Raw genomic sequence first — 27,855 nt, forward strand, 5'->3', positions numbered from 1 at the left:
CCAGTAAGATGAATAAGAAGTGACCATTGACATTGTCCTGTGAAGGTCATTGGGAACCATCATACTTTTGGTGTTGTGAGGGGGACAAAAGTCTGATTGAAGTGGGTTCTAGAGAGAATGAAAAGAGAAAAATTAAAGATTGCAAGTCTAGGCTACTCTGTTCAAGGAGTTTTCCTAGAGGAGAATAGTAAAAGGGCTGTGAGCTAAAGGGGAATATTTTTAGAAATGGGATGTATTGGTCGAGTGTTATTGGTAATGAGCTAGTAGAGGAGAAGAAGTTGGTAGATTCTGCAGGACAAGGATGTCCTTGAGTAGGTGAAGCAGAAGAGATCCATTAGAAGGTGCCTATTTTGTAGTTATTGATTTCTGTATCTATTTCTTATCACCCCTCTCAGATTTTAGATCATTAGCAAAAAGTGGCCACATTTTTTTGTGTGTACGTGCGGTACGCGGGCCTCTCACCGCTGTGGCCTCTCCCGCCGCAGAGCACAGGCCCTGGACACGCAGGCGCAGCGGCCACGGCCCGCGGGACCCCCCCCCCCCCCGGACCGGGGCTCGAACCCGTGTCCCCTGCATTTTGCCATTATCTTTTCCAGTGCCTTCTGTAGGAGGCTTACACATATGAGGCACTTTGTATTTATTTAACCGGTGATCTTTCAAATGACCAGTAGGAGTTGACATTGTGGATTTACAGTTTTGCAAACCTTCTATCTATCTAAGAAACTATTTTATCACTTGTAATTATAATTATCATTTGTAATGATGTAAAGTATGCTAGAAGTTTCCATTCATTTTAGAAGGATTTCAAAATATTATTTCCTAGTTATAATAATAGCACTAGACACTGCATAATACTACAATTCCCAAAGGAAGAAGTTTTTGGGAAGAGATGCAGGATGTTTTGAATCTTCTGACGAAAACTGACTGGTGACTCATTAGTCTCTTGTAGTTTATGAAGAAAAATAGTATCAGAGAGCATTGTTCACTTAATATAATTTGTCGTCAAATATTAGAGGTGACCACCTAGGGCAAAACTTTATCTTAGATGCTCATGACAAATCAAAACATTTTCGTTACATTTTGTGTTTCACCTTAGCCTAAATTTTTACTTTAGCTAAAGTGTTTTTCACTTTTTAAAAATTAGTTTCATTTTTAAGGATAGAAGAATAAAAATATTTACCTCAGCTGATGAACTGAAGAAAATACTGATGTATCATTTGTACCTCAGTTCACGCCTAAATGCCATGTGGTCTGCCCGTTGACAATCTGGAGGAAAGAGAAAATTCAGAATTTTAAACCTAAATAGATTATTCACATACCTTTGTCTTTAACTAAAACTGTTTCAGTAATACTATATTTTTTTATTGTTATCTTTGGTGCTGTTGTAAATTTCCTTCTTTTTCCCCAGTGTTTTATTATTAGATTTTTTTTTCCCAATTCCTTCCTTGGTGTGCCTGCCACCGCTCTCTCTATACACTTAAAGGATCTAGTGTTTTATTGGCTAAATAGACACTAAAATGTTTATGAATAGAGAACTGTAATATTGGAGGGAAATAAACAACTTTGAACAAAGAATTTTTGAAAAAGAAGATTCTTAAGGAACAGGAACACGTCTAGAAATACGTCTGCTTTGTACACTCATCAGAGAAGCTTCCATCTTTAAAGATCTGGCCTGCGAGCCCAGAATTTTGGTTATCTTATTTTGGTTGTTATTCTAAAGCATACCTTCTGTATCTTTGTCCACCTGTCTGTCAGTCTTTCAACACCCTGCCTCCTCATTTCTTTTTCTTACTTTCTGTCTTTCCTCCCTCCTGACTCATTTCAGTTAGAACTTTTGCCTGATTTCACTCAACAATTTACGCAATTTAGAGGAACTCAAATGGCAGTGATTCATGACATTTTCAATAAAAATGTTTTAATACTCTTTTCAGACAAAACTATCTGAAACTATTCTTAGTTTGTATGTTTGTATCGGTATATAGCTTAAAAGAAGCAACTCCCAAATTCTCTAAGACCCAAGACTTTAACGGTGATTCTTTTCTAGGTTGAATTAGATTCTCATGATATTTGAGTTGATTTCTTTTCTTTCAGAATACATAGTTAGTTACTTTGTTTTTTTTAAAAAAACCGCATTCTTAAATGACCCTGCCTGAGTCCTAAAACTAATTGAGGTAACACAAAAACACTAGCTTCTCTTAGAAGTTTTCTTTCTCATTAATTTTAATACTTACATATAGTGTTAAACTATGACAGTTTTGAGGACCTTTTATAGTTAATTTATATAACTCTCAACTAGTATAGTATGAAATAGGATAGAGGGGAGCTCGTGGTATAAAGTTGCCATATTTCTGAAAAACTCCTGTAAGATGAAAAATGTTTTATATAGAAGGGTTCAGTTGAATACACAAGGAAGCTATTTGAAAGATCCACTTACAATCCTCCAGTTCAGGAGTTCTTAGCTTTGAGGGGAGCCCATGACTTTGATGGGGGAAAAAAAAAGTCCACTTAATGTCAGTAACCTCTAAACTTTGAAGGAAATGCTAAATTTTCCTTAATTATAAATGAAAGCAATAAACTTAAGTAGCGTTAGTAGTACCTGGGACTGATATTTTTACATTACATTACAGTTATTTCAGAAATCATGAAATATTATTTATGTTAGTCACTACTTTAAAATTATAGTAGTTATGAGATCATCTCTAGATCTTGTTTTTAATGTGTTAAAAAAAGCACATATTTATCTCAACTTTTAATACTATGATAACTATTCCAGCATAATTGGTTTCCATTGAAATCTTTTATATTTCATTTTACACATTTAAAAATATTAGTTCGTGTCATGGCACTTGGAAATAAACAAGGATCCCTGCTCTAGCTCCCTTTGCATCCTAAGCATTCTTTGTAGTATAACATTCTTCGTAGTATAAATTTCTTTTGTAACATACTTGTCTTGTAAACTTACTTACATGTCTGTGTGCAGTTTTCATAATGCAGAGGACACATTTTCGTAAATAGCTTTTTAATTTTTGCTCATATTAAATTGAGGACGTATTCAAATTTCTACCTTAAAAATTATATTAAATAGTAAATCCCTAAGTTACTGTTGTACTTATTTTTACATTTTAATGATATTCTTTTACCAAGGCATTATCAGCAATACCAGGACACAGAGGCATGGAGAAAATTAACTTCATGGTTTTGCCTGCCACCATTTGAATAATCTTAATGTAACTCTCCATAAATAAGTATGGGAGAAAACAGAGGAAAGAATCAAAGTCAACAACCTGGTGAAAAATGTTTCAGACTAATCAATCTTCCGAAGGGATTTTAATTGATATACAGCAGAGTGTGGCCTCAGGCCCCTTCCCAGCACAGGGCCTTTGTAAGTTGTACGGGCTTCCCTACTTCTTGTACACTTGACAGAAGGGAAAATGGAAGGTGGTAGACCTCTCTCAAGTGGATATAGGAAGCAATTAGAAGAAAAAAAAATCGAAAAATTATAAAAGTTTGCTCAGGGAAATTAATCATTTCCTATTTTGAAGGGAAGAATATTCATACAAATAAATAGTAGTTGTCTCCTAAAGACTGAGAAATCCAGGAGTTTGGGGGAAATGTGAAGATAATTGAAAGAAAAGAGCAAAATGGATTAATATCCTACTTTTCCAACCATGTATTAAACCTGCCTAAATTTCTACTCTGACTTCTCTTGGGAAATCAAACTGGAGGAACCGGCCCTCTTGGGGAATAACATCCCATAACATAACATAATTTAAAGTTGACACTAGAAGTTGAAGTTTATTTTTTTTCCTAATAATTATGCTCAGTGAGGGATGCAGAAATTGTATTTTGGAATGACAGAAGAGTAGTTACTTTACTTTAGAAAGAACTTTTTAACGTCTGTGGTAGCTATCTCCTAGAAAATGTGTTCTGTAGAGTGGTAGGAGAAGTGAAAGTAAACCCAAAAGGAATCTTTGCCTCAGGCCCTACAAACGAATTTCTTCAAGTCAACAGGTATTTACTAAGGGTCTGCCATGTGCCCAGGCTTGTGCACTAAATTCTGCACAGCAGTGCAATTTTATTCTTTAACCTAGTGCCTTTGATTACTGTTGTTACTTTTTAAAAAAACTATAGTTTTAGTCAGAAATAAATATGAACATACTGGCTCTTGAACCCCAGTTGACCATTTTATTATATATATATATATATATATATATATACATACACATAATAGTATCTATATGATGGCATTTAATATATATGCAAACAATATACATTTAAATATATTCTAATATATTCTTTTTATATGTATTTGGAATATATGTATATATATATATATTTGGATCTCTTGACGAGTCTCGTAACTTGCTTGAGACCCTGTCATTCTGACATACTTGTCTTTCAGAACCCCAAATCTACACTGTCTTTTCACCTTCTCTCTATACCAAGGAGCTGAACAATAGTGAAGAAGGCTTGATATCCATAAAAAGCACTGTCACTACCCACGTGTGGTATTGGGTCTCAACTGGATTCTCACAGACCCTCAGGTACCAGGATACGGCTGCAAACTGTGCAGACCTGCCCTCTCCCGTTTTCCACAATGACTGCTTCATTTTGTTGCTACTCTTTCAACAAAGCTCTCTGAAACTTGCCCTCACTCTGCCTGGGGAGAGGAGGCCATCCAGCATTTCCTCAGTGTCTCTCCACCTCGAGCCTCTCCCGCAAACTTACCTAAATAATCTGAACCTGTTTTTACCTCCCATCTCAAAGGAACAGATGGCTCCCTTCTGCTGCAGCACATCCTGTTACTGCAGGTCCTGCCATCCACTTAGTCCTCTGAGTACCCCTTCCCATATTGTTTTAACTCTTGCAATTACGCAAGTCTTCCCTGTCTCACAGCATATATGTTGTGAGCTTATCCAAGTGTTTGTGTATGTCTCTTTCTCAATTCTGCGTCCCTTTGTAGTGCTTCCTCAGGTTTTTCTTTCCCTTCACAGATTTCCTGAAAAGCTATCTGCATTTGTAGTCCCTACTTCTCTATTCAGTCGTCACTCCTTATCTCACTGCTATTCATTTCCATCCTTGAAAGTTCTCTGGCTAAACAGAGCTGACACCGGAAATATTTTTCTCTCTTGCTTCCAACGCACATCCCTTTCCTGGAGTTTCTGCTCCCTTGTTAAGTGCTCAGTCCTTTCCTTAAATGCTGTTGTTCCCTTGCAGCTCTTCTCTTTTCATTCGGGACATTCTCCCTGGGCTACTTGATTTTACTCACTCTTAAGAGTTTCAGGCACGCCTTACTCCCTAGCCCAGCTCTATCGCGCAATCTCCAAACTAGTGTCTCCAGCCACCTCTTGGACATCTCTATTTGAGTCTTCTCAGGCTTAACCTGTCTTACATTCAAAATATTTTTAACAAGACTATTTTTCTTCCTCTATTTCTTTCTTGGTCAATAGCTCCAGGAAGTCACACTTGACTCTTCTCTTCCCATCACTGCTTCTCCAGGGTCTTATCAACTCTTACTAATCCCACCTTCTTTAATATTCCTCAGAGTCATCCTGCCTGACCCACACTGATACCATATTATTACCACTGATGCTGTCCCTACCTCCTCATTTCTGAAATAGAAAATTTAAGGCTTTCTACCTGGGTTTCCTGCTCCAACAATACCGAGCCACTCTTATCTCTAAAACTATCATATTCTTGTCTGTGTGCCTTTGCATAGCCTCTCCACTACCTGTATCCATCTTTGCTTTCTCTTCACCTAACAAACAAACACATGCTATCTGACCATCTGCTCCTGGGACTTAGCTGGCTTGGAGTCAACTCCTGTTCAGCATTAATTAACTTTCCACTGTGCTTTGACCTTTGTGTTAATCAAGCAATGGCTCTCTTCAGGGCCAAGAAAAGACCCTGAGCTTTAAAATCTACTGTTTGTTTATAGATAATAGTAGGTTGTATCATCATAGAAACGGAGTGCTTGAAAAGAACTTGGAGATCATTTTCCCCCACATTCTATGCATATGGACACTGAGTGAAATGACTTGCTCAAGGTCACTGAGCCTACTAGTGACAGAGTCAAGACTAGAAAACAGGGTTTAATTTTCCAGATCCTAATACATAGGATAATACTTGGCTGTCTGTGCCACTCATGAAGATGGCAGGGTGATCATAAATGGAAACATCTTTGGTTTCGATGAGGCTTCCAGCAACAGGGAAATAACGTTCTTGGGGGCACAAAACCAGACGTACAAACAGCAACCGCCACCACTTACAGCATTTCTCTTGGTAGTTCTGCCATTTGCTGCCTGAATTGTCATAGTAGGTAATGAGCTGTGACTCAGGGAAACCTCAGCCGGGGGTTGGGGGGGGGCGGTGGCCCTGATGAAGTGCAGAGGATTGGGAAGCAGCTAAGTAAGAGGGTTTTTATCTTCTTTTACACAATTTACAGTATTATAACTAACAAGGCTACACAATTTTTTTTTGTATGAGAAGACCAGGTTTATATGCTGTTGTCGATTCTAGAGTATTGCAAACAACAAGATCATACATTTTTCTTGGCTCTGGAGTTTTTTGTACGCTAAATTAAGGTGGAGGTATTTATATCTTATAATTTCAATGTCCTGTTCATCTAAGACTTGTAATGGTGCCTTAAAAAAAAAATCAGATGGTATTAACAGATAACAGGGGTGGAGAGAGAGCGATGTGGAAAGAGGAACAATGGCATCATTGATTCACAAATTAATCCCATAAATAACAGGATTTACCTCCTGTGCACAGCTTTGAAATGTGCTTTGGTATCTCATTTCGCCCTAACGTTTTACTCGGCTTGTTTCCCTTCATCTTTCCTGCAGTGTCTGTTGACTGCTGTGCCTCTTTGGTTGGGGCCCGGCTTTTCTGTCAGGGCCAGGGAGCACATCCTGGGCCTTCTCAAGTGAGGCTCCTCCTGCCTGCGTGAGGCCTGTGCGTCCTGCTGGGGGTGCTGCCCTGCCTCCATGGGGGCCTGCAGGAACAGTCACTGCTGGGGCCGCTCAGCCCTTTGGACTCTTGCTAAGGAACGCTCAAGTGCCTGGAGCGTTGTTGTGCCTGACCCCAGCCTTGTGTGTACTGTCAGCTTCCTCTTAGTGTGTTTGTTTACTCCCACACTGCCACAAAAACTTCGTGTCACATGGCCAACCCTGGGTGCTCTGTAATAGTCACTGATATTAGCCTAAGAACATTCTACACAGGGAGAAGGTGATATAGGAAGATCCTGAACTCACCTCCTCCCAAAGACACACCAAATCTACATAGTGGACAAGTTCCTCTTTAAAAAGAACCCTAAAAACTAGCTGAGCAACTCCTACACATCAGGCAAATGAGAAAAAAAACCCACATCAAAGAAGATAAGAGAGGCTGAGACACGATCTCACCGTAAACCCCACCCCTGGTGCAGTGACGCACAATCAGGAGAGAACTCAAAACCTGGAGTTTCTCCCTGAGGGTGAGGGGTTTAAACCTCACATCAGAGACACCAACTTTTAAGACCTGCAACGGAGAGATGAGCTCCCAAAACATCTAGATTTAATTACCAGTGGGACTCGTTTCCGTGAGACCAACAAGGCTACAGTGACTGAGAAACAAGTCTTAAAGGGCTTGTTTGCTGTGACTCACCTGTCACCTGGGACCAGTGCAAAGACAACCAATCGAGAGGTACCAAACATTATGTGAAAGAGACTTATTTGCTTAACTTAAAGTATCAACCTGAGGCGCAGGCATCTAATTTAACACACATCTAAGGGCCTACTGAAGTTCTTTCTGGGGACAGAGGTGGGCAGGCTGCATCTCTGTGCCCCCACCCCGCCTCCCTCCAGTTCACTGGGTATCTCCCAGAAAGGAACCTGTACCCTCCTCTAGCACCCTGATTCTTATGGCTGCTGCCCAGGGATATCTCTAGATCACCTAGCTCTGGTGGCCACTGGGGCTTATGCTCAAGGGTCCCAGAAGACCATCACCAAAGGACAAAGAGTTCTTAAATGGCCACACACACACACACCCCCCCCACCTACCCACACACATCAAGAGGCAATAGTCTTAAGAAACTCTTTCTGTGAAAGAAGCCTATTAGCTTATCTTCATAGCTATGGCCTGAGGGGCAGGCTTCCAATTAAACACACCTCTAAGGGCCTGCAATGTAAACCTGAGGGCAGGCGCTGTCTGTGTGCTCTTCCTCCGCTCTGCTCTGGAGCACCCATGTATCCACCAGGGGAGCTTTTATACACATCTGGTGGCCAGTTTTTATGGTTGCCACCCAGGGGCCAGGGAACGCTCCCTGATCGCCTAGCTCAGGAGGCCGGCAGGTCTTGCGTTCCTAGATGCCACGGTACGTAACCAATGGAGAGACAGTTCTTGGCTAGCTATCACTCCCAGGGCACTTCACAGACAGAAGACTAAAACACATCCCCAGTGTTTTTGTGAAAGATGCCTGTTTGCTTGAACTGAGCTTTGGCCGGAGGGGCAGGCTTCTGATCTGGCACTTATCTAGGGGGCTGCAGAGCTACACTTGGGGATGGAGGTCAATGGATGCCATCTTTGCGCTGCCTCTCTTCCTTGCTGCAGATCACCAGTATCTCCTGGAAAGGAACTTGTAGACTCGTCTGCCCTGATTTTGTGACTGCTACCCAGGGGACACCTCTAGATTGGTGGCCAGTGAACTTATGCTCGTGGTCCCACAGAAGTGTAATATATTTAAAAGCTGCTAACTAAGGTCTAGCTTCTAATCATCCTGGACCTAGGTGCTGACTGAAATTCTCCTCTTAGGGACACTGTTAGGTCTTGGCACACCCTCAAATACTGGGAGCTGCTAAAAATAAAATAGGCAGCTTCAACAATCACAAAGGTTTGAGAGACAACAAAAGGCTAGGGCAGGATTGAACAGTAAGGTTTATCTCCTATGTGAGGCTACTCCTTCAAGACTGGGAGAGGTGGCTGTTTTCTCTAATACATAGAAGTCAACACAGGGTGTCAAAGAAATTGAAGAAACGGAAATATGTTTCAAGTGGCAAAACGAGAAAGAAAAAACTCTCAAAAAAAGCTCTTAATGAAGAAGAGATGAATGATTACCTGATAACAGTTCAAAATAATGGTCATAAAGATGCTCACCAAACTCAGGAGAAGAATGGATGAACATAGTGAGAACTTCAACAAAGAGATGGAAATATGAGACAGTACCAAATAGAACTCACAGAGCTGAAGAACACAAAACTGAACTGAAAAATACACTAGAGGGATTCAACAGCAGACTAGATGAAGTAGAAGGGTCAGTGAACTCAAAAACAGGCAGTGGAACTCTTTAATCAGAGCAGCAGAATGAAAAAAAAAAAAAAGGGTGAAGATATTATAGGGGTCCCGGGAGGAGAAGAGAGAGGGAAAAGCGTGGAAAATTATTTTGAGAAATAATGGCTGAAAACTCCCCTTACCTGGAGAACAAAACAGATATCCAGATTCAGGAAGCCCCAAAATTTCCAAATAAGAGAACCCAAAGAGACCCACAAGACACATTATCATGAAAATGTCAAAATTTAAAGACAGAGAGAGAATCTTAAAAGTAGCAAGAGAAGAACAACTGTTACTCATAAGGGAACACCCATAAGACAATAAGCAGATTTTTCAGCAGAAACTTTGCAGGCCAGAAGGGAGTGGCACAATGTATTCAAAATGCAGAAAGAAAACTTCCAACCAGGACTACTTTACCCAGCAAAGTTGTCCTTCAGAATTGAAGGTGAGATAAAGAGTTTTCCAAAAAAGCTAAAGCAAAACAAGTTCATCCTCATTAGACTGGCCTTATAAGAAACATTAAAGGGACTTCTTTAAGCTGAAGAGAAAGGGCACTGATTAGTAACAGGAAAACATGAAAGTATAAATCACAGTGGTAACGGTCAATATATAGTAAAATTCAGAATAATCTAACATTGTAAATGTGGTAGATTAATCACTTATAAAGCAATTACGAGGTTAAAAGACAAAAGTAGTAAAAATAACTTTAACTACAATAAGTAGTCAACCCAACAAGAGGATATGACATTTATATATATTTATGCACCCAACATTGGAGCACCTAAATATATAAAGCAAATATTAGCAGATCTAAAGGGAGAAATAGCTGTACAATAGATGGTAGGGGACTTTGATATTCCACTTTCATCAATGGATAGCTTAAACAACATGATGAACTTAACAGATATATTCAAAACATCCATCCAAGAACAGTATGGAGGCTCCTTAAAAAACTAAAAATAGATCTACCGTATGATCCTGCAATCAGCCATAAAAAAGAATGACTTAATGACATTTGCAGCAACATGGATTAGACCTAGAGATTATCATACTAAGTGAAGTAAATCAGACAGAGAAAGACAAATATCATATGATATCACTTAGATATGGAATCTAAAAAAATGGATACAAATGTACTTCTTTATAAAACAGAAACAGACTCACAGAATTAATATTGTTAAATTGGCACTACTACCCAGAGTAATCTACAGACTTAATGGGATCCCTATCAAATTACTCATGACATTTTTCACAGAACTAGAACAAATAATCCTAAAATGTATATGGAACCATAAAAGACCCAGAATTGCCAAAGCAATCCTGAGGAAAAAGAACAAAGGAGGAGGCATAACCCACCCAGACTTCAGACAATACTACAAAGCTACAATAATCAAAACAGTGTGACATTGGCACAAAAACAGACATACAGATCAATTGAATGGAATAGAGAGCCCAGAAATAAACCCATACACCTATGGTCAATTAATCTTCGACAGAGGAGGCAAGAATATAAAATGGGAAAAAGACAGACTCTTCAGCAAGTGGTGCTGGGAAAGTTGGACAGCTGCATGTAAATCAATGAAGTTAGAACACACCCTCACATCATGCACATAAATAAACTCAAAATGGCTTAAAGACTTAAACATAAAACATGACACCATAAAACTCCTGGAAGAGATCATAGGCAAAACATTCTTTGATGTAAATCATACCAGTGTTTTCTTAGGTCAGTCTCTCAAGGCAATAGAAATAAAAACAGAAATAAACAAATGAGACCTAAACAAACTTACAAGCTTTTGCACATCAAAGGATACCATAAACAAAACAGAAAGACAGCCTACAGAATGGGAGAAAATATTTGCAAACAATGCAAGCAACAAGGGCTTAATTTCGAAAATATACAAACAGCTCATGCAACTCAACAATAACAAAAAAAAAAAAACCTAAACCAAAAAATGGGCAGAAGACCTAAATAGACATTTCTCCAAAGAAGACATACAGACGGCCAATAGATGCATGAAAAGATGCTCAGCATCACTAATTATTAGAGAAATGCAAATCAAAACTACAATGAGGTACCACCTCACACCAGTCAGAATGGCCATCATTAAAATGTCTACAAATAACAAATGCTGGAGAGGGTGTGGAGAAAAGGGAACCCTCCTATACTGTTGGTGGGAGTGTAAATTGGTGCAGCCACTATGGAAAACAGTATAGAGGTTCCTCAAAAAACTAAAAATAGAGTTGCCATATGATCCAGCAATCTCACTGCTGGGCATATACCCAGACAAAACTATAGTTTGAAAAGATACATGCACCCCTATGTTCACAGCAGCACTATTTACAATAGCCAAGACATGGAAACAACCTAAATGTCTATCAACAGATGAATGAATAAAGAAGATGTGGTACATATATACAATGGAATACTACTCAGCCATAAAAAAGGAATGAAATAATGCCATTTGCAGCAACATGGATGGACCTAGAGATTATCATACTAAGTGAAGTAAGTCAGAAAGAGGAAGACAGATACTATATGATATAACTTATGTTGATTTGTGTCATACTTTTGATTCCACATATACCTATGAAACAAAAACAGACTCACAGACATAGAGAACAGACTGATGGTTGCCAAGGGGTGGGGGTGGGGGGGTTAGGAGAGGGAAGGAATGGGAGTTTGGGGTTAGCAGAGGCAAACTATTACCTATAGGTTAGATACACAACAAGGTCCTGCTGTAGAGCACAGGGAACTATATTCAATATCCTGTGACAAACCATAATGAAAAGCATGAAAAAATGTCATTTGCATAACTGAGTCACTTTGCTGTACACAAGAAATTAACACAACATTGTAAATCAACTATATGTATATATAAAACTGGAATATTCACAAATGTGTAGTGATTAGACAACATGCTATCAAATACCAGTGGGTCAAAGAAGAAGTCAAAAGAGAAATAAAATACCTTGAGACAAATGAAATGGAAATACAACATATCAAAACTTATGGGACAAAGCAAAAGCAGTTCTATGTGGAAAATTTACAGTAATAAATGCCTACCTCAAGAAACAAGAAAAATCTCTAACAGCCTAACTTATACCTCAAGGAACTAGAAAAAGAAAAACAAACAAAGCCCTAAGTTAGTAGAAGGAAGGAAATAACAAAAATCAGAGTGGAAATAAGTGAAATAGATAAACAAAATTGATAGACCTTTAGCTAAACCTTTAGCTAGACTCACCAAGAAAAAGAGAGGTGACTCAAATAAAATCAGAAATGAAAGAGGGGACATTATAACTGATACCATAGAAATACAAGGGAACATAAGGGACTACTACTATGAGCAATTATACACCAACAAATTGGACAACTTAAAAGAAATGGATACATTTCTAGAAATATGCAACCTACTAAGATTGAATCAGGAAGAAATAAAAATCCAAAAAGACCCATTTTTAAGAAGGAGATTGAATCAGTAATAAAAAACAAAACAAAAAAAAACCCCGGAAAAACCCAAAACCTTCTAATAAACAAAAGTCAGGACCAGATAGCTTTATTGGTGAATTCTGCCAAACCTTTAAAGAAGAATTAATACCAATCCTTCTCAAACTCTTCCGAAAACTAGAAGAGGACGGAAAACTTCCAAATTTTTGTGAGGCCAGCATTACTCTGATACCAAAAATAAACAAAGACACCACAAGAAAAGAAATTACTGGACAATATCCTTGATGAACAGAGATGCAAAAATCCTTAACAAAATATCAGCTAACTGAATTCAACAATACATTAAAAGTATCTTACACCATGATCAACTGGGGTTTATTCCAGGGATGCAAGTATGGTTCCACACCCACAAATCAGTCAGTGTGATACACCACATTAACAAAATGGAGGATAAAAATCATGATCATCTCAACAGATGTAGAAAAAGCATTTTACAAAATGCAACATCCATTTGTGATAAAAACCCTCAAAGTGGGCAGAGAGGGAGCATACCTCAGCACAATAAAGGCCATATATGACATGCGCACAGCTAACATACTCAACAGTAAAAGCTGAAAGATTTTCTTCTAGGATCAGGAACAAAACAAGGATGCCTATTCTCACCACTTTTATTCAGCATAGTACTGGAAGCCCTAGACAGAGCATTTAGGCAAGAAAAAGAAGTAGACATCCAATTTAAAAAGAAGAAGTAAAACTGTCTCTGTTTGCAGATGACATGATCTTGTAGAAAACCGTGTAAAGACACTTCCAATAACTGTTAGATCTAATCAATGAAGTCAGTAAAGTTGCCGTATCCAATATTAGTATAAAAAAATCTGTTCCATTTCTATACACTAATAATAAACTATCAAACTTAAGAAAATAATCCCATTTATAACTGCATGAAAATGAATAAAATACCCAGGAATAAATTTAACCAAGGAGATGAAAGACCTCTACACTGAACACTATAAGACATTGTTGAAAGAAATTGAAGAAAATAAATAAATGGGAAGATACTTGTGCTCATGGATTGGAAGAATTAATATTATTAAAACGTCCATACCCTCGAAAGCAATATACAGATTCAATGCAATCCCTATCAAAATTCCAATGGCATTTTTCACAGAAATAGAACAAACAATCCTAAAATTTGTATGGAACTACAAAAGACCTAGAATAGTCGAAGCAATCTTGAGAAAGGAACAAAACTTCAGAAATTATGTGCTCTGATTTTGACTATATCAAAACTGTAGTAATCAAAGCAGTATGGTATTGGCATAACAAACAGACACATTGACCAATGGAACAGAATAGAGGGCTCAGAAATGAGCCCACGGATATTGGTCGATTAATTTATGCAAAGGAGCCAAGAATATACAATGGGGAAAGGACAGACACTTTATAAATGATGCTGGGAAAACTGGATAGTTTTCTCATTCAAAAGAATGAGACTGGACCACTATCTTACACCATACACAAAAATTAATATAGATTGAAGACTTGAATGTAAGACCTGAAACTATAAAACTCCTAGCAGAAAACATAGGTAGTAAGATCCTTGATATAGGTCTTGGTGATGATTTTTTAGATTTGATCCAAAAATCGAAGGCATTGCCTTTAAAGCAAAAATAAACAAGTGAGACTACTTCAGACTAAAAAGCTTATTCGAAGCAAAGGAAACCATCGACAAAATGAAAAGGCAGCCTACTAAATGGGAGAAAGTATATGCAAATTGGGATTAATATCCAAAATATATAAAGAATTCATATAGCTCAATAGCAAAGAAACAAACAATATGATTAAAAAAACCACAATGAGATATCACCTCGCACCTGTTAGAATGGCTGTTGTCAAAAAGACAAGAAATAAGAAGTGTTGGGACTTCCCTGGTGGCTCAGTGGTTGGAAGTCCACCTGCCAATGCAGGGGACATGGGTTTGATCCCTGGTCCAGGAGGATCCCACATGCCACAGAGCAACTAAGCCTGCAAGCCACAACTACTGAAGCCCATGCGCGTAGAGCCTGCGCTCCGCAGCAAGAGAAGCCACCGCAATGAGAAGCCCGTGCACCGCAGTGAAGAGTAGCCCCCGCTCTCTGCAACTAGAGAAAAGCCCACGTGCAGCAATGAAGACCCAACACAGCCAAAAAAAAGAAAAAAAGAAATAAGAAGTGTTGGTGAGATCGTGGAGAAAAGGGAAAACTTGTGCACTGTTGATGGGAATGTAAATTGGTAGTCACTATGGAAAACACTATGGAGGTTTCTTAAAAAATTAAAATAGAACCACCATGTGTGGGCTTCCCTGGTGGCACAGTGGTTAAGAATCCACCTGCCAATGCAGGGGACACGGGTTCGAGCCCTGGTCTGGGAAGATCCCACATGCCGTGGAGCATCTAAGCCCGTGTGCCACAGCTACTGAGCCCACGTGCCACAACTATTGAAGCCCATGCACCTAGAGCCCATGCTCCACAACAAGAGAAGCCACCGCAATGGGAAGCCCTGAGAAGCCCACGCATGGCAACAAAGAGTAGCACCCGCTCATCGCAACTAGAGAAAGCCCGTGCACAGCAATGAAGACCCAAGGCAGCCAAAAATAAATTAAAAAAAAAAAAAAGATAAGTAATATTAAAAAAAAAAAAAGAACTACCATGTGATCCAGCAATTCCACTTCTGGGTATTATCTGAAGGAAATAAAAACACTAAGTCGAAAAGGCATATGCAACCCAGTGTTCATTGCAGCATTATTTACAATAGCCAAGATGTGGAAACAATCTAAGTGTCCATGAATCAATGAATGATTAAAGAAAATGTGGAAATTTATGCCATGGAATATTATTCAGCCATTAAAAAGAAGGAAACCTTGCCATTTGCGACAACATGGATGGACCTTCAGAGCATTATGCTGAGTGAAATAAATCAAAGACAAATATCATTATGATCTTATATGTGGCCTCTTACAAACAACAGCAGCTAGGAGCTATAGACACAAGGACCAGGTTGCTGGTGGCTGGAGGCTAGGGGTGGGGGTGGGCAAAATGGTTGCAGGGGGTCAAAAGCTACAAATTTCCAGTTATAAAATAAATAAGTCATATGGATTGACTATAGTTAGTAATACTGCATTACATATTTGAAATTTTTCTGATAGACATTAGATCTTTAAAGTTTTCATCACAAGAAAAAAAAGTTGTAACTATGTGCAGTGACGGATGTTACTGAGACATATTTTGATCATTTTGCATTATATACATATATGGAATCATTACATTGTACACCTGAAACCAATGTTGTATGTCAACTATACCTCAATAAAAATGAATAAATAGCATCCCGTATGGCAAAGGTATTATTTTACCATCATCACCTTTTACATGATCACCCAACTGCAGTACTACATGGCTTTAAAAAAAAAAAAAAAAAGGCTGATTTTTCTCATAATATACCTCGCACAATATTTAAACAAGCACGAATCAGAAATGAAATTGAAAGGTGAATTGTTAAATAAACACAGTTACAAAAGTGAAAACAGGAAAATATTAAGTTAGGCTTTTGGGAGAGATTTCTTACATCATTTTATACAAATATATATTTTCCTTAAACCTAGAGGATTTACTTATTTTTTGTCCTAACCATAGATGATATTGTGACCAACTTTAGCAGACTGTTTATACAGTGACTCTTTCTAGGAAAATGCTTTTAAGATCTAAAGTAGATTTTGTTATCCAAAAGTTATATTCAACCTTCCTATTAATTAAACTTTTTGGATTAGAGATATTTCAACTGGCCAACTTAATAAAATTACCATTGAGTAGGTTCAAGTATGGTTTTCCTCTGTTTTTGCTTTCTAGCTTCCTGAGAAAATAAATGGATAATAGTTTAAATATGGAAAATGATTATTATTTTTAAATCTCCTGTCATAGCCAAACATAAGATTGACTAAATCTTTCTGGGCAGATTTCTGCTCCACTCTTCTGCAGATTCTGTCTCTTAGAACTACCTTCTTGATTCTCTCTTTTTAAGTATTTGAACTATGAACAGCCTTTTATAAACCTCCTTAGGTTAAAATTGAATGGCCCTATTCTGTTGTGGTAATCAGAGCGAATGAAACATCGAAAGGTAGAGAGTTGTACCCTCTCTAGAATAAATATTTTGCCATTATCTTTGTTGCTATCACAGTAATATTAATAAGTATGTACATGAATTCTTTACTGAGTACTTTATATACGTTGTCTCTTTTAATACTTACCTTAACCCTATGAGGACAGTACTGTGATTACCAGCTATCAAATGTGTGATCTTAAAGTGCTGTAGAGATTCAGTAAACTCATATGCATAATACTTGCACCATTGCTCTTTTTTCACTCTTCTTTCCCTGCCTCTCTGTCCACATACTAACTTTGCATTTTAAGTGTTTTAAATAAACACCTCTACTAACTGAGTGTTTACTCCCTGGCAGATTTCTGTGTTAAGCTCCTGGGAAACAAAAGGTGACCTGATATATATGTTATCTTCCTAGACTTTATAAAGTGTGACTCTTTAGAAAGGAATACTTGAATCAGTGCTATAGTTAAGTCATGACCAACAATTACTGGATCAAATCTCTCTTGAGAGTTTGGAATATTTAATGAATCAGCAACAGAGGAGGCAGCAGGGCAAACAAATAAGAGAATCAAAAAAAAAAATCTGTGCTATCCACTTACTGTAATTTAAAATACGAATGCACTTCCCACAGGAGGAGGATGGATTCTAGGATTTGGACACGTGTTAGGTATATGATTGAGGAGTCCTTTTGTGGGGTGTGGGAGAATGGTACTGTTTTTTTCTATAGTTCTTTTGAGTTTATTGAGAGGAAAGGTAATAGTAAAGGTCATTGTTCAGTTTCTGTAAGTGTGGGGTCCTCTTCGTGCTGCAGTGGAAAATGTAGCTCCTCTCTTTCTTTTACCTCCTGACCTATCTCACTTTCTTCCCTACTAGGAAAATGTTGACTGTGTTTTGGCTAAGATGCATGGCCTCGAGGGGACAGCAGTGTGCCAGAGGGCTCTGTGTGGGAGGCATACTTCAGGCCAATTTATGCAAGCAGCAGGTCATTCTAGGGCTGTAGGCCAGAATGCTGTGCGTCCTCTGGCTTGGAGACATGCAGCTACTTGGAGCTAAGCTATCGTGCCGTCTTAGTAAATATTTCCTGCCCCCGTGACTTGAGGAGCAGAACTCCCTGGAGATGTCTGTGTCTCGTCCCTCACAGCTGGCTTTTCACAGAGGCCAGATACTGACTTAGCCATCCTGGCTGCAATTCAGGATGACCAAAACCCACTTTCAGCCTGCTTTTTGATTTTGTATTGAGAAACAGTTGCAGCAAAGCAATATCTGGGAAGTGGAATGCCTCTTGCTCTGCGTGGTGAGTCCCCCTGTGCCCTCCCAGGGCGGATGTGAGCCTTAGCAGCTAAAGACATGGGGACACCTGTGGGTTCTCTGTGGCTTTGATTATAAAGCTAGAGTCAGGTTTGATCGCAATACAATCTCCCAAATTACTAATTACACATAACTGACTGTTCATGCTTTAACCTGCATTTGCTCTTTGGCATACTGTTGACCTGTTGAAAAAAATAATGAACCCCTGTTTCTTAGTATATAGTCTACATGATGGGGACCTGATTAAGAAAGTATTTTCAAGCATTTTCAGTCATAGGAAATGTTATTAGAGATCAGTCAAGATAAGACACATACAAATCTACCTTCGCTTAAAAATGGGTTGTGGGTTATTCTCAGAATTCACTGTTCTTTGCCCTTCCCTGTACTCTGCTGTACAGTGTCTTTGTTTCAAGAGACTCAAAGCACCTGTCATACCACATCTTAAAAGAAGGAAACTAAAAAAAATAGACATTTAGAATACAGCTGAGTTTCCTGTGCAAAGAGTTTTCTGATGGTTCTTAGGGTTCCTTTCACTATAACTGCTCTCCTCACATTTGCCTAGTATTTTGAGCCACCTATGATTGGGTAAAACAATTTGGGATTTTATTATTAAATTCGTGTATTCTTATAAAAAGAAGTCTTCCATCTCATTTCAAGAGAACAAAGGCCCTCAGATCAGTCACAGATAGTTTCACCAGTCATCAAAGATGCTGTTTAAGTAAGTTTCAGTTGTTACCTTCAGGGTGTTGGGAAGCTAGACACTTGCCAGATATGCCAGCTGCATGGATTTAACATTGATGACCTTTCAGAGGACTCAGAGATTTTGTTTGGGTTTGTGTCTGCAAGTAATTCATAACAGTTTTTTTAAGAGTCAAATGTTGTGCTAAAGATTTCCTTTTATGCTTTCTTTTTAGTTCCTTGGCTGCTGGTGTGTTTCTCTGTTTTCCTAAATTTACAGTAGCTGTCAGTCTTGTGCTGAGTTCTCCTCTCAGTAATACACTGAATTGTGCAATTCTTTTGGGCCTAGTTTGGAACAGGCATTCTTCCCAGAACCTAGTTGGCTTCTCAAAGGTTAAACACTTTTGGCAAAAAACTGCAAATATGACCGAATAAAACCATGAAAACGAAAAACCACAAGAACAGCAGGAAAAACAATTATTTCTGACAGTGAACTACATGGATGCAGAGGACTCGTCTCTTTTAAAGTTTGTTTCTCCATTTAGGTCTTCTTAGTTTGTTAATTCTTATGATCCTCTCTTTGCTTCAAATAAAACCAACAACATAATGCCTTTTATGATTCTCCATCCCCCTGGGAGTGGGAGGGGTGGCAGTGACAGAAACTGTAACAGCTGTTTCTTCTTGGTTTATTTTAACCTTTTCGTTACCCCAATCACAATCAAACTACTTTCTAGAACACAACTGAAAAGAAAAATGCTTTTGGAAAGGAATACAAACCAGATTATTAAATTGATTTGATAGGATTTAGGGATTCATTTTTTGGTTTCTTTTTTTGTTGTCATGTCTTAAGTATTTCTCTACTTATAACCTACAGAAAATGAATGTGTTTCTGGTAGATGTTTCTGTAAATGCACCTTGCTTAATATCACTTTAATATCTAAAATGAATTTTGGTTTGTGGCTTCTTTACGTGCCCTATTCATAGATTTGATTTTTCAGGGCAGCCCAAAGTGCTTGTCTAGTAAATTATGTAGGACCTATGTTTTAAGAGGATGACTATTTTTGTAAGTTTTAGTATTTACATAAAGGGCTTATTCTTTTGAGAACTCTGTCATAACCGTATATTTTACCAGTAGAGTTCCTATATAATCTCTACAATGCTTCTGCTCATATAAATATGAACCTTAATTTTTAAGTTTTAAATTTAGATTTCTTTTGATTGACACATCGTCTCTCTCTTGGCTGCCTACGTCTTATGTCTGTTTCAACAATGTAACTGGAAGTTTATGAGTTCTCCAACTCATCAGCTTTGCTCTTAACATGTTGAAGGATAATACTTACTATCAAGTCTTCATTAAAACTAAAATTCAGAATCATCTTTAGAAAGGAAATGTGAATCGAGGCTGAAAACAGATCAGCAAGACATATCAGCAGAAATCAGTTGGATTTATAACTGATCTTTTTCCCGCCAGGAAGATGAACTGTTAGACGTGACCCATCCCTGTATTGGCAGCATAGCATGCTGGATTAGACCATGGATTACACAGGCAGGTTGTGTGGGTTCTGACCCTGCCTACTACTTCCTGACTCTGTGACTTTGAGAAGATTTCCTAAGTTTTCTGTAATCTGTCTGTGGTAAAATGGGGATAATACCATTACTGCTTCTTAGGGATGTTATTTGAATCAAATGAATTAGTATTTGTAAAGAGCTTAAACCAGAATTTAACAGAATTGCCGAGTTTCTTAAATAGTTAAAAAAATTGAAAGAGTGATGAAAATATCTCTTCTCCTAAGATTACACATTCTTAATTAATAAATGCTTTTTTCTTCATTAATGCCAGGCTTCTGATTCTATGTAAAACCACTGCTTGTATCTATTGTACAAATTACACTATATGACCCAGCAATCCCACTACAGGGCATATACCCAGAGAAAACCATAATTCCAAAAGACACATGTACCCCAATGTTCATTGCAGCACTATTTACAATAGCCAGGTCATGGAAGCAACCTAAATGCCCATTGACAGGCGAGTGGATAAAGAAGATGTGGTACATATATTCAATGGAATATCACTCAGCCATAAAAAGGAATGAAGTTGGGTCATTTGTAGAGACGTGGATGGACCTAGAGACTGTCATACGGAGTGAAGTAAGTGAGAAAGAGAAAAACAATATCGTATATTAACGCATACATGTGGAATCTAGAAAAATGGTACAGATGAACTGGTTTGCAAGGCAGAGATAGAGACACAGATGTAGAGAACAAACCTATCGACACCAAGGGGGGAACGCTGGGGGATGGGGGTGGGGTGGAGAGTGGGATGAATTGGGAGATTGGGATTGACATATATACACTAATATGTATAAAATAGATAATAAGAACTTGCTGTATAAAAAATAAATAAAATAAAATTCAAAAAAAGAGAAATTACACTATGTTGTTGAAGACAGTCTAGAAAACGAGTGTTCGATCTATTTGCGCTAAGAATTTATTTTTTCATGTTCCTTGTTTACTAAAAATGCAAAGTTTAACAGACTTCAGTTACTTTGTAGATCTTGTTGGCTAAAAGTAGGAGTTTGGAGAGATTCTATTCTTGGCTTAGGGCTTCTGATTTTTGTATAACAACCATCATTATTGTCTAAGATCTGGAAGGGACTTTGATTCTCAAATTAATATGTTCTATGAGCACCAATGAGTTGTTTAGTTGGGAATGTCACTCCCATTCCTTGTCATCCTGAGGGCAGCTGATTTCACATGTTACATTCAGTCCCTCCCTCCTGATTACTTATTGTTTTCCCCTCCCTTTCTGTATATCGGAATGGCTGGACTCCCTTGTTTTGAATCAAACGCTAAAACTCTTTATTTCATTCTGCTACTGAATCTTGTTAATGCCTCCTCTCCTTTTCACTGACTCATTTGCCAAACTTGGCTATCTGCCACTTTACTTCCTCAGCCTTATTATCCCATATCTTCAGCTAAAAACAAGATTTGAATTTCTCTTCATCAGTTCAAACTCTCAAGGTCTAAACGATAACTCACCTGTATCTTATCTCTTTTAACTACAAAAAGCCACATACTGAGAGAGGACAATCATACTTGACAAAAGACTGATGTCTTGACTATATCAAGAACTTCTACAAATCAATAAGAGAAAAAGGCAGTTCAATAGAAAAGTGAGGGGAATACATGAACATCTGTTTCAAAGGTGAAACATGAATGGCCAAAAACATGATAAGATGTTCAAACTTATTAGTAAACAAGTAAATGCAAAATAAAACCACCATGAGATGCCATTTCACACTCAGTGAATTGGCATATATGAAAATATGCCAGTTTCATAGATTGGTGAAGATGTGGAACAATGAGCATTCTCATACTTGGTTGGTGGGAATACATTTTTGGAGCAATCACTTTGCAAGCAAATGTGGTATTACCTAACTTGATTAAACGTATGCGTATCCTGTGGCCCAACAATTCTACTGCTAGTTATTTGGCATGTGTACTCTAGGAGACCCGCACAAAACTGTTTCAAACATTAATGTTTGGAATAGCAAAACACTGGAAATGACCAAAATACTCCTAAGTAGGATGAATAAATAAATTACAGTGTGTTAAATCAATGGAATACTGTACATCTAGAAAACAAGTGAACTTTAGCTACATGAATCAAGAAGGGTAAGTCTGAAACACATAATATTGAGGAGAAATGCTACTTATGGGAATTTATATGGGATCGTTTCCTTTCTGATAGATGATGTAGGGATATTTACACATTCACTGTTGTATAAAGTACAATGAAAAGCAAGGGAAGAGGAAGATGATTTAGGAAGGGACCAAAGGAGGCTTCAAAGGTATCATTACCCTCTATTTCTAAGGCTGGGTGGGAAGGCCATTCTTTCCCCTTTAAGACTGATAGATTCACTACATACAGTTCAATGTATATTTTATGATTAATACATAAAGAATCTAATGCTCAATAACTATACTTAATGTTTTTCAGTATCAAGTGAGTTTTTGTGGATTCCTCCTCTTAGTCTTGAACTATAAGCATTCCACAGTAGAATACAAAGTTAAGGTTAGAAGTGTCCTTAGAATTAGTGAATATGGATGTTTGTTTGAAGGCATATTGAATAGAACTGGGTTGCTTTCCAGTTAAACACTAGTTTCTTAATAGGAGTAATAATAATAAAGCTAGCTCTTCATAACATTTCAGATATTTTACAAATCACGAGAACATAATCCTGGAAAAACTCTACTGAACAGATACATATAAGATATTAGGATAAAAATTTATAGAAAGACTGTAGAAAGAGGGAAACTATAGACTCTCTAGAAACAAAGAACTTTCCAAGCCTGTGGACTTGGATCCATGAAGTTGATTTTACTGTTCTCCTAATATGATTGGATATAGTAATCCCCACTTATCTGTGGTTTTGCTTTCCATGGTTTCATTTTCCCACAGTCAATTGCAACACCAAAGTATTAAATGGAATACTTTAGAAATAAACAATTCATAAGTTTTAAATTGCATGTTGCCCTGAGTAGCATGATGAAATCTCATGCCTTCCCACTCCATCCCACGCGAAACATGAATTATCCCTTTGTCCAGCATGTTTCACCTGACCATCACTTAGCAGCCCTCTTGGTCATCAGACCGACTGTGGCAATATTGCAGTGCTTGCGTTCAAGTAATTTTTATTTTACATAATAATGGCTCCAAAGCACAAGAGTAGTGATGCTGGCAACTCAGATATGCCAAAGAGATGCTGTAAAGTAATTCTTTAAGTGAAAAGGTGAAAGTTCTCAGTAAGGAAAGAAAAAAAATTAATGCTGAGGTTGCTAAAGTCTATGGTAAGAATGACTCTTCTATCCATGAAATTGTGAAGAAGGAGAAAGAAATTTGTGATAATTTTGCTGTCGTACCTCAAACTGTAAAAACTTATGGCCACAGTACCTAATAAGTTTGTAGTTAAGATAGAAAAAGCATTAAATTTGTACAAGATATTTCAAGAGAGACTACATTCACATAAATTTTATTACAGAATATTGTTATAATTGTTCTCTTTTACTAGCAGTTATTATTGTTAATCTCTTTGCCTAATTTATAAGTTAAACTTCATCATTGGTGTGTATACATGGGAAATAAATAGTATATATAGAGCTCAGTATTATCCGTGATTTCATGCATCCACTGGGGGTCTTGGAATGTATCCCCCAGTAATAAAGGAGGACTACTGTACTACTAAACACATTAGGGGAAGATGGAGAGAAGCTCACAGTCTTACAGTTCTGTGATCTTTTTCCAGTTGCTCCATAGACAATTTTACGTGAGAGTGGGCTTGGCACTGAGAAGATTGGGAGGGAACACTGGTGTGTTTTTTAGCTTTTTTTTTTTTTTCCACACTGCATGTCTTACGGGATCTCAGTTCCCTGACCAGGGATTGAACCCGGACCACGGCAGTGAAAGCCGGGAATCCTAACCACTAGGCTACCAGAGAACTCCTAGACTTTATTTCTGCAGCCAACTCTGGAGTTTTCCTTTTTGAGTTTTTTCTGACGCTCTCCCCTTTTTGCCATCTGGCATGTAGAGTATGCATTTCCCACATTTCCCCCTTTTACAAAGTTACAGACTCTCTACAAAGTTAGAGACTACAGAGAAATGGCAGTGTTCAAGGAGTTGGGGAGTTTATGATGGAATACACAATTTGATGAAACTCCATCAAAGGCACTCAGTCGTAAAGCCAAATACAGAAATACACAAGTCATGTGACAGTGGGATGCGGGTGGGGATTGTTCTGTACCGTTGTTGTTGTTGGAAGCAGAATCCCCTCATTAAAGCTTGCATTGTATGAAATTTAAAAAAGAAAAGAAAAAGAAGGAAAGGAACACAAATACAAACCCAGAAATAATCCTGCTAAAAATTCACAAATATTTCTGAAAATAGACAAATGTCTTGTAACATTGGTCTTAAATTATTTTTATTGCATGTGTTAAAGTCCTCCAGAAATAGAAATTTTCTTCAGTTGTTCCTTTTACTTACTTGCCCCAAAATTCTACAGGAAAGTTTAGAACATGGTGTACTAAATTTATTAGATTGTAATCCATTTGATTTCTCACTTTTTTATATCAGTTCATGAAATTTATTGTTTAGAGAGGCATCACTAGAGATGTCTCGGGAAATAATAGAAATGTAAAGTACTTTGCCACACAGGAAGTGGAAAAGCAATTTCTATTTTCTGAAGGACTATAATGTCATGGAGTCATTTAGCAGAGAGCAGTAGATAGCGAAGACGGATGAGAGGCATAGAAAAGTGCAGGACCAGTGCACAGTGTGTGAGTAATACTCTAACCCACATGCACACACACATGTACACAAGTACAATCTTTTTTTTTTTTTTTTCCCCGGATCCAGTATCTACTTCTAAAGATTGCTCATCTAGAATTTAACTTGTTTCTTTTTATGCTTCCAGCCCACAAAAGACTACTAGGACTGCATGTCATTAGGTTCTGGATTACTTAATTATTTTCATCCATTCTTATTATTCAGTATATTGATGATTTATATATTTTGTGTTCCTCCTTTTTCTGACTATGTGGCCTCCTCCCAACTGAAAATGAAGATTGCTGTGTCCACTGTATCCTGGCCTGCCTGTTCTGTGAATTCCTGACCCTCTGCAATATTGTCCTGGGACAAGCTTCGTGTGGCATCTGCACCTCTGAAGCCTGCTGCTGTTGCTGCGGAGATGAAATGGGAGATGACTGTAACTGCCCCTGTGACATGGATTGTGGCATCATGGATGCCTGTTGTGAATCATCAGACTGTTTGGAAATCTGTATGGAATGCTGTGGAATTTGTTTTCCTTCGTAAATATTTATCTTCTGTTTGCATTAAAACTGGAGAGTGTTTTAAAATTTTTCTTTTAAGGGGGAAAGAAAAGCACGTGGTAAGATTCTCATCAAACAATCCAGTATTTGCACTGTTAACTCATTATTTTAGGAAATCTCTGAGAGCCTTTTTCTTCCTCTAACCAAATCTACATGGTTTAATATGTGAAATTTTAACTACTTTTAGACTTAATAGGTTACAACGACTGAGGGACATTTTGACAAAACAGAAAGAAAGGAAGGGAGGGAGGGAGGGAGGAAGGAAGGGAGAGAGGGAGGGAGGAAGGAAGGGAGAGAGGGAGGGAGGAAGGAAGGGAGAGAGGGAGGGAGAAAGAAAAAGACAAAATGTCTCCTCCTTTATTTACTTATTTCTATTTCTTTTAACCATTCTTAGGAGCCCCTTGCTCCAAATGTATTATTTCTCAGTGGTTATTTAAATCAGACAATTTACTTGTGATGTTTATTAATGGTTAAAAGTAAGTATTCTTTAAACTTTGGGAAACAAACCCACACAGTTGTCGGGGACCCAGTGTTCATCTCCATGCTGTGTTCGCCACTCGCTCAGCAAACGCTGAGTGCCTACTGTGTGTAATCTCCTGCTGCAACACAGAGATGGATGTCGTTCAGCTCCAATCCAGAGGAGCATAGGAAAGTTTAGAAGAGGAAAGAGACCAGTAAAGAATAAACCAGCCCACAGGGCATATTGAAGTGAGGATTATGAGAGAGAGAAACTCAAAAGGCTATAGGAATACACAGAAAGGAAAGCTAATGTCTACTGGAATATTCAGAAGGCTTCAAGGAGAATGTGGCATTTGAAGGAGGCCTCTTAGGATGAGTGATTCATCTGCTGCTTGAATGAATTATATTTAGGACCAAGTTTTAGTTGACTAGCCTGAGCTGTGTGTGCCCTTGAGCAGTTAGAAGAAAAACGCCTTAAGTATGTATTTTCTTTTTTTAAACTATAAAATTAACTAATAATATGCATTTTTTACATAATTTAGATGTTATGATAAAGTTTTGATAAAAACAATGCTTTATTTAAAAAGCTATGTTTTTTAAAGAATGTGGAATACTTCTGAAAAGTTACACTTAAATTAGGAGATTTTTAATATTAAAATCTCAGCATTCTCATTTTGATTTATTCAAAAGCTTTTCTTTTTGAGAGCTTTAGGTCTTTTGCTGGGGGGGTTGTTAAGAAACAAACCAACAACCCCCCAATATTTATAAACACAGTTAATCTTAAATGCAAACCATTCCTTCCAATTCAGTAGGAATCCTGACATCCACTACTATGACCGAATTTCAGTACTGCAACTTTATATTAAATGAAACCATTATGGCAGGTTATAAATATCCTTAAGTATAAAGAAATTAGTCAGTTACAAGACTTACTAAGTGTTAGCGACTTAGTAAGTTACAAAGTTACTAATACATAGAGACTTTGTGTGATGCAGATGAAAGGGAGGATAAATTTTCATACTACCTGCTCTCCTACTAAGTTTGATGTCCCCAAATTGTAGTTTGGTTTGATTTAATGTAATTCCTTGTAGAAATTTTGAAAGTATACCTTTGGATGAATAGTTATTTTTGATTCTTCCAGTTGAATATCAAATTGATAGTAAAAACAAATGCATACTTTTAGGAAGCCTTTTAGTAAATTTAGTCTTTTAAGAAAGATTTTAAACATAAAGCATGGGTATGAGACCCACGGTTTTTCCTTTGAGATGAAACTTAGTTTCTACTTGTATCATTACTTAAAAGGCTTAAAAAAGAAAAAAAAGTTAGCAGACTCTTGAATCCCCCTTTCAGTACTGTTTACACACGCACACACGCATACACACACACACACACACACACACACACAGTTAAATTGTCCGTTTTAAATAGAGTTCTAGTAAACAGCTGTCTTTCTGTTCCTTGTCTAAAGAGCATCTTTGATGTAACAAATGAAATATAAGAACATCTTTCTACTATTTCATAGTAACCAGAGTCTGAGTATTTACATATACCCAGAGTTAACTTATGCATATATATTAGGATGTGAGAGTATCAACTTTATACTGACATATAAAACCTCCTAATGACCT

The 27,855-nt window shown here is 37.7% G+C and overlaps 1 protein-coding gene across 3 annotated transcripts in view; it reads left to right on the forward strand.

The window, feature by feature from the left end:
* MDFIC (MyoD family inhibitor domain containing) overlaps window positions 1–26,899 on the forward strand; it is a 100,333-nt gene extending 73,434 nt beyond the window's left edge. For all 3 annotated transcript variants that reach the window (XM_067746791.1, XM_067746789.1, XM_067746790.1), the window contains exon 5: window positions 25,504–26,899. In XM_067746791.1, coding sequence (XP_067602892.1) covers window positions 25,504–25,751 — 248 coding nt within the window. In that variant the 3' untranslated portion in view covers window positions 25,752–26,899. The remainder of the gene's footprint in view (window positions 1–25,503) is intronic.
* The last annotated feature ends 956 nt before the right edge of the window (window positions 26,900–27,855 follow it).

The sequence above is a fragment of the Pseudorca crassidens genome, chromosome 8, assembly GCF_039906515.1.
Source record: "Pseudorca crassidens isolate mPseCra1 chromosome 8, mPseCra1.hap1, whole genome shotgun sequence".
NCBI classification, from domain to species: domain Eukaryota; kingdom Metazoa; phylum Chordata; class Mammalia; order Artiodactyla; family Delphinidae; genus Pseudorca; species Pseudorca crassidens.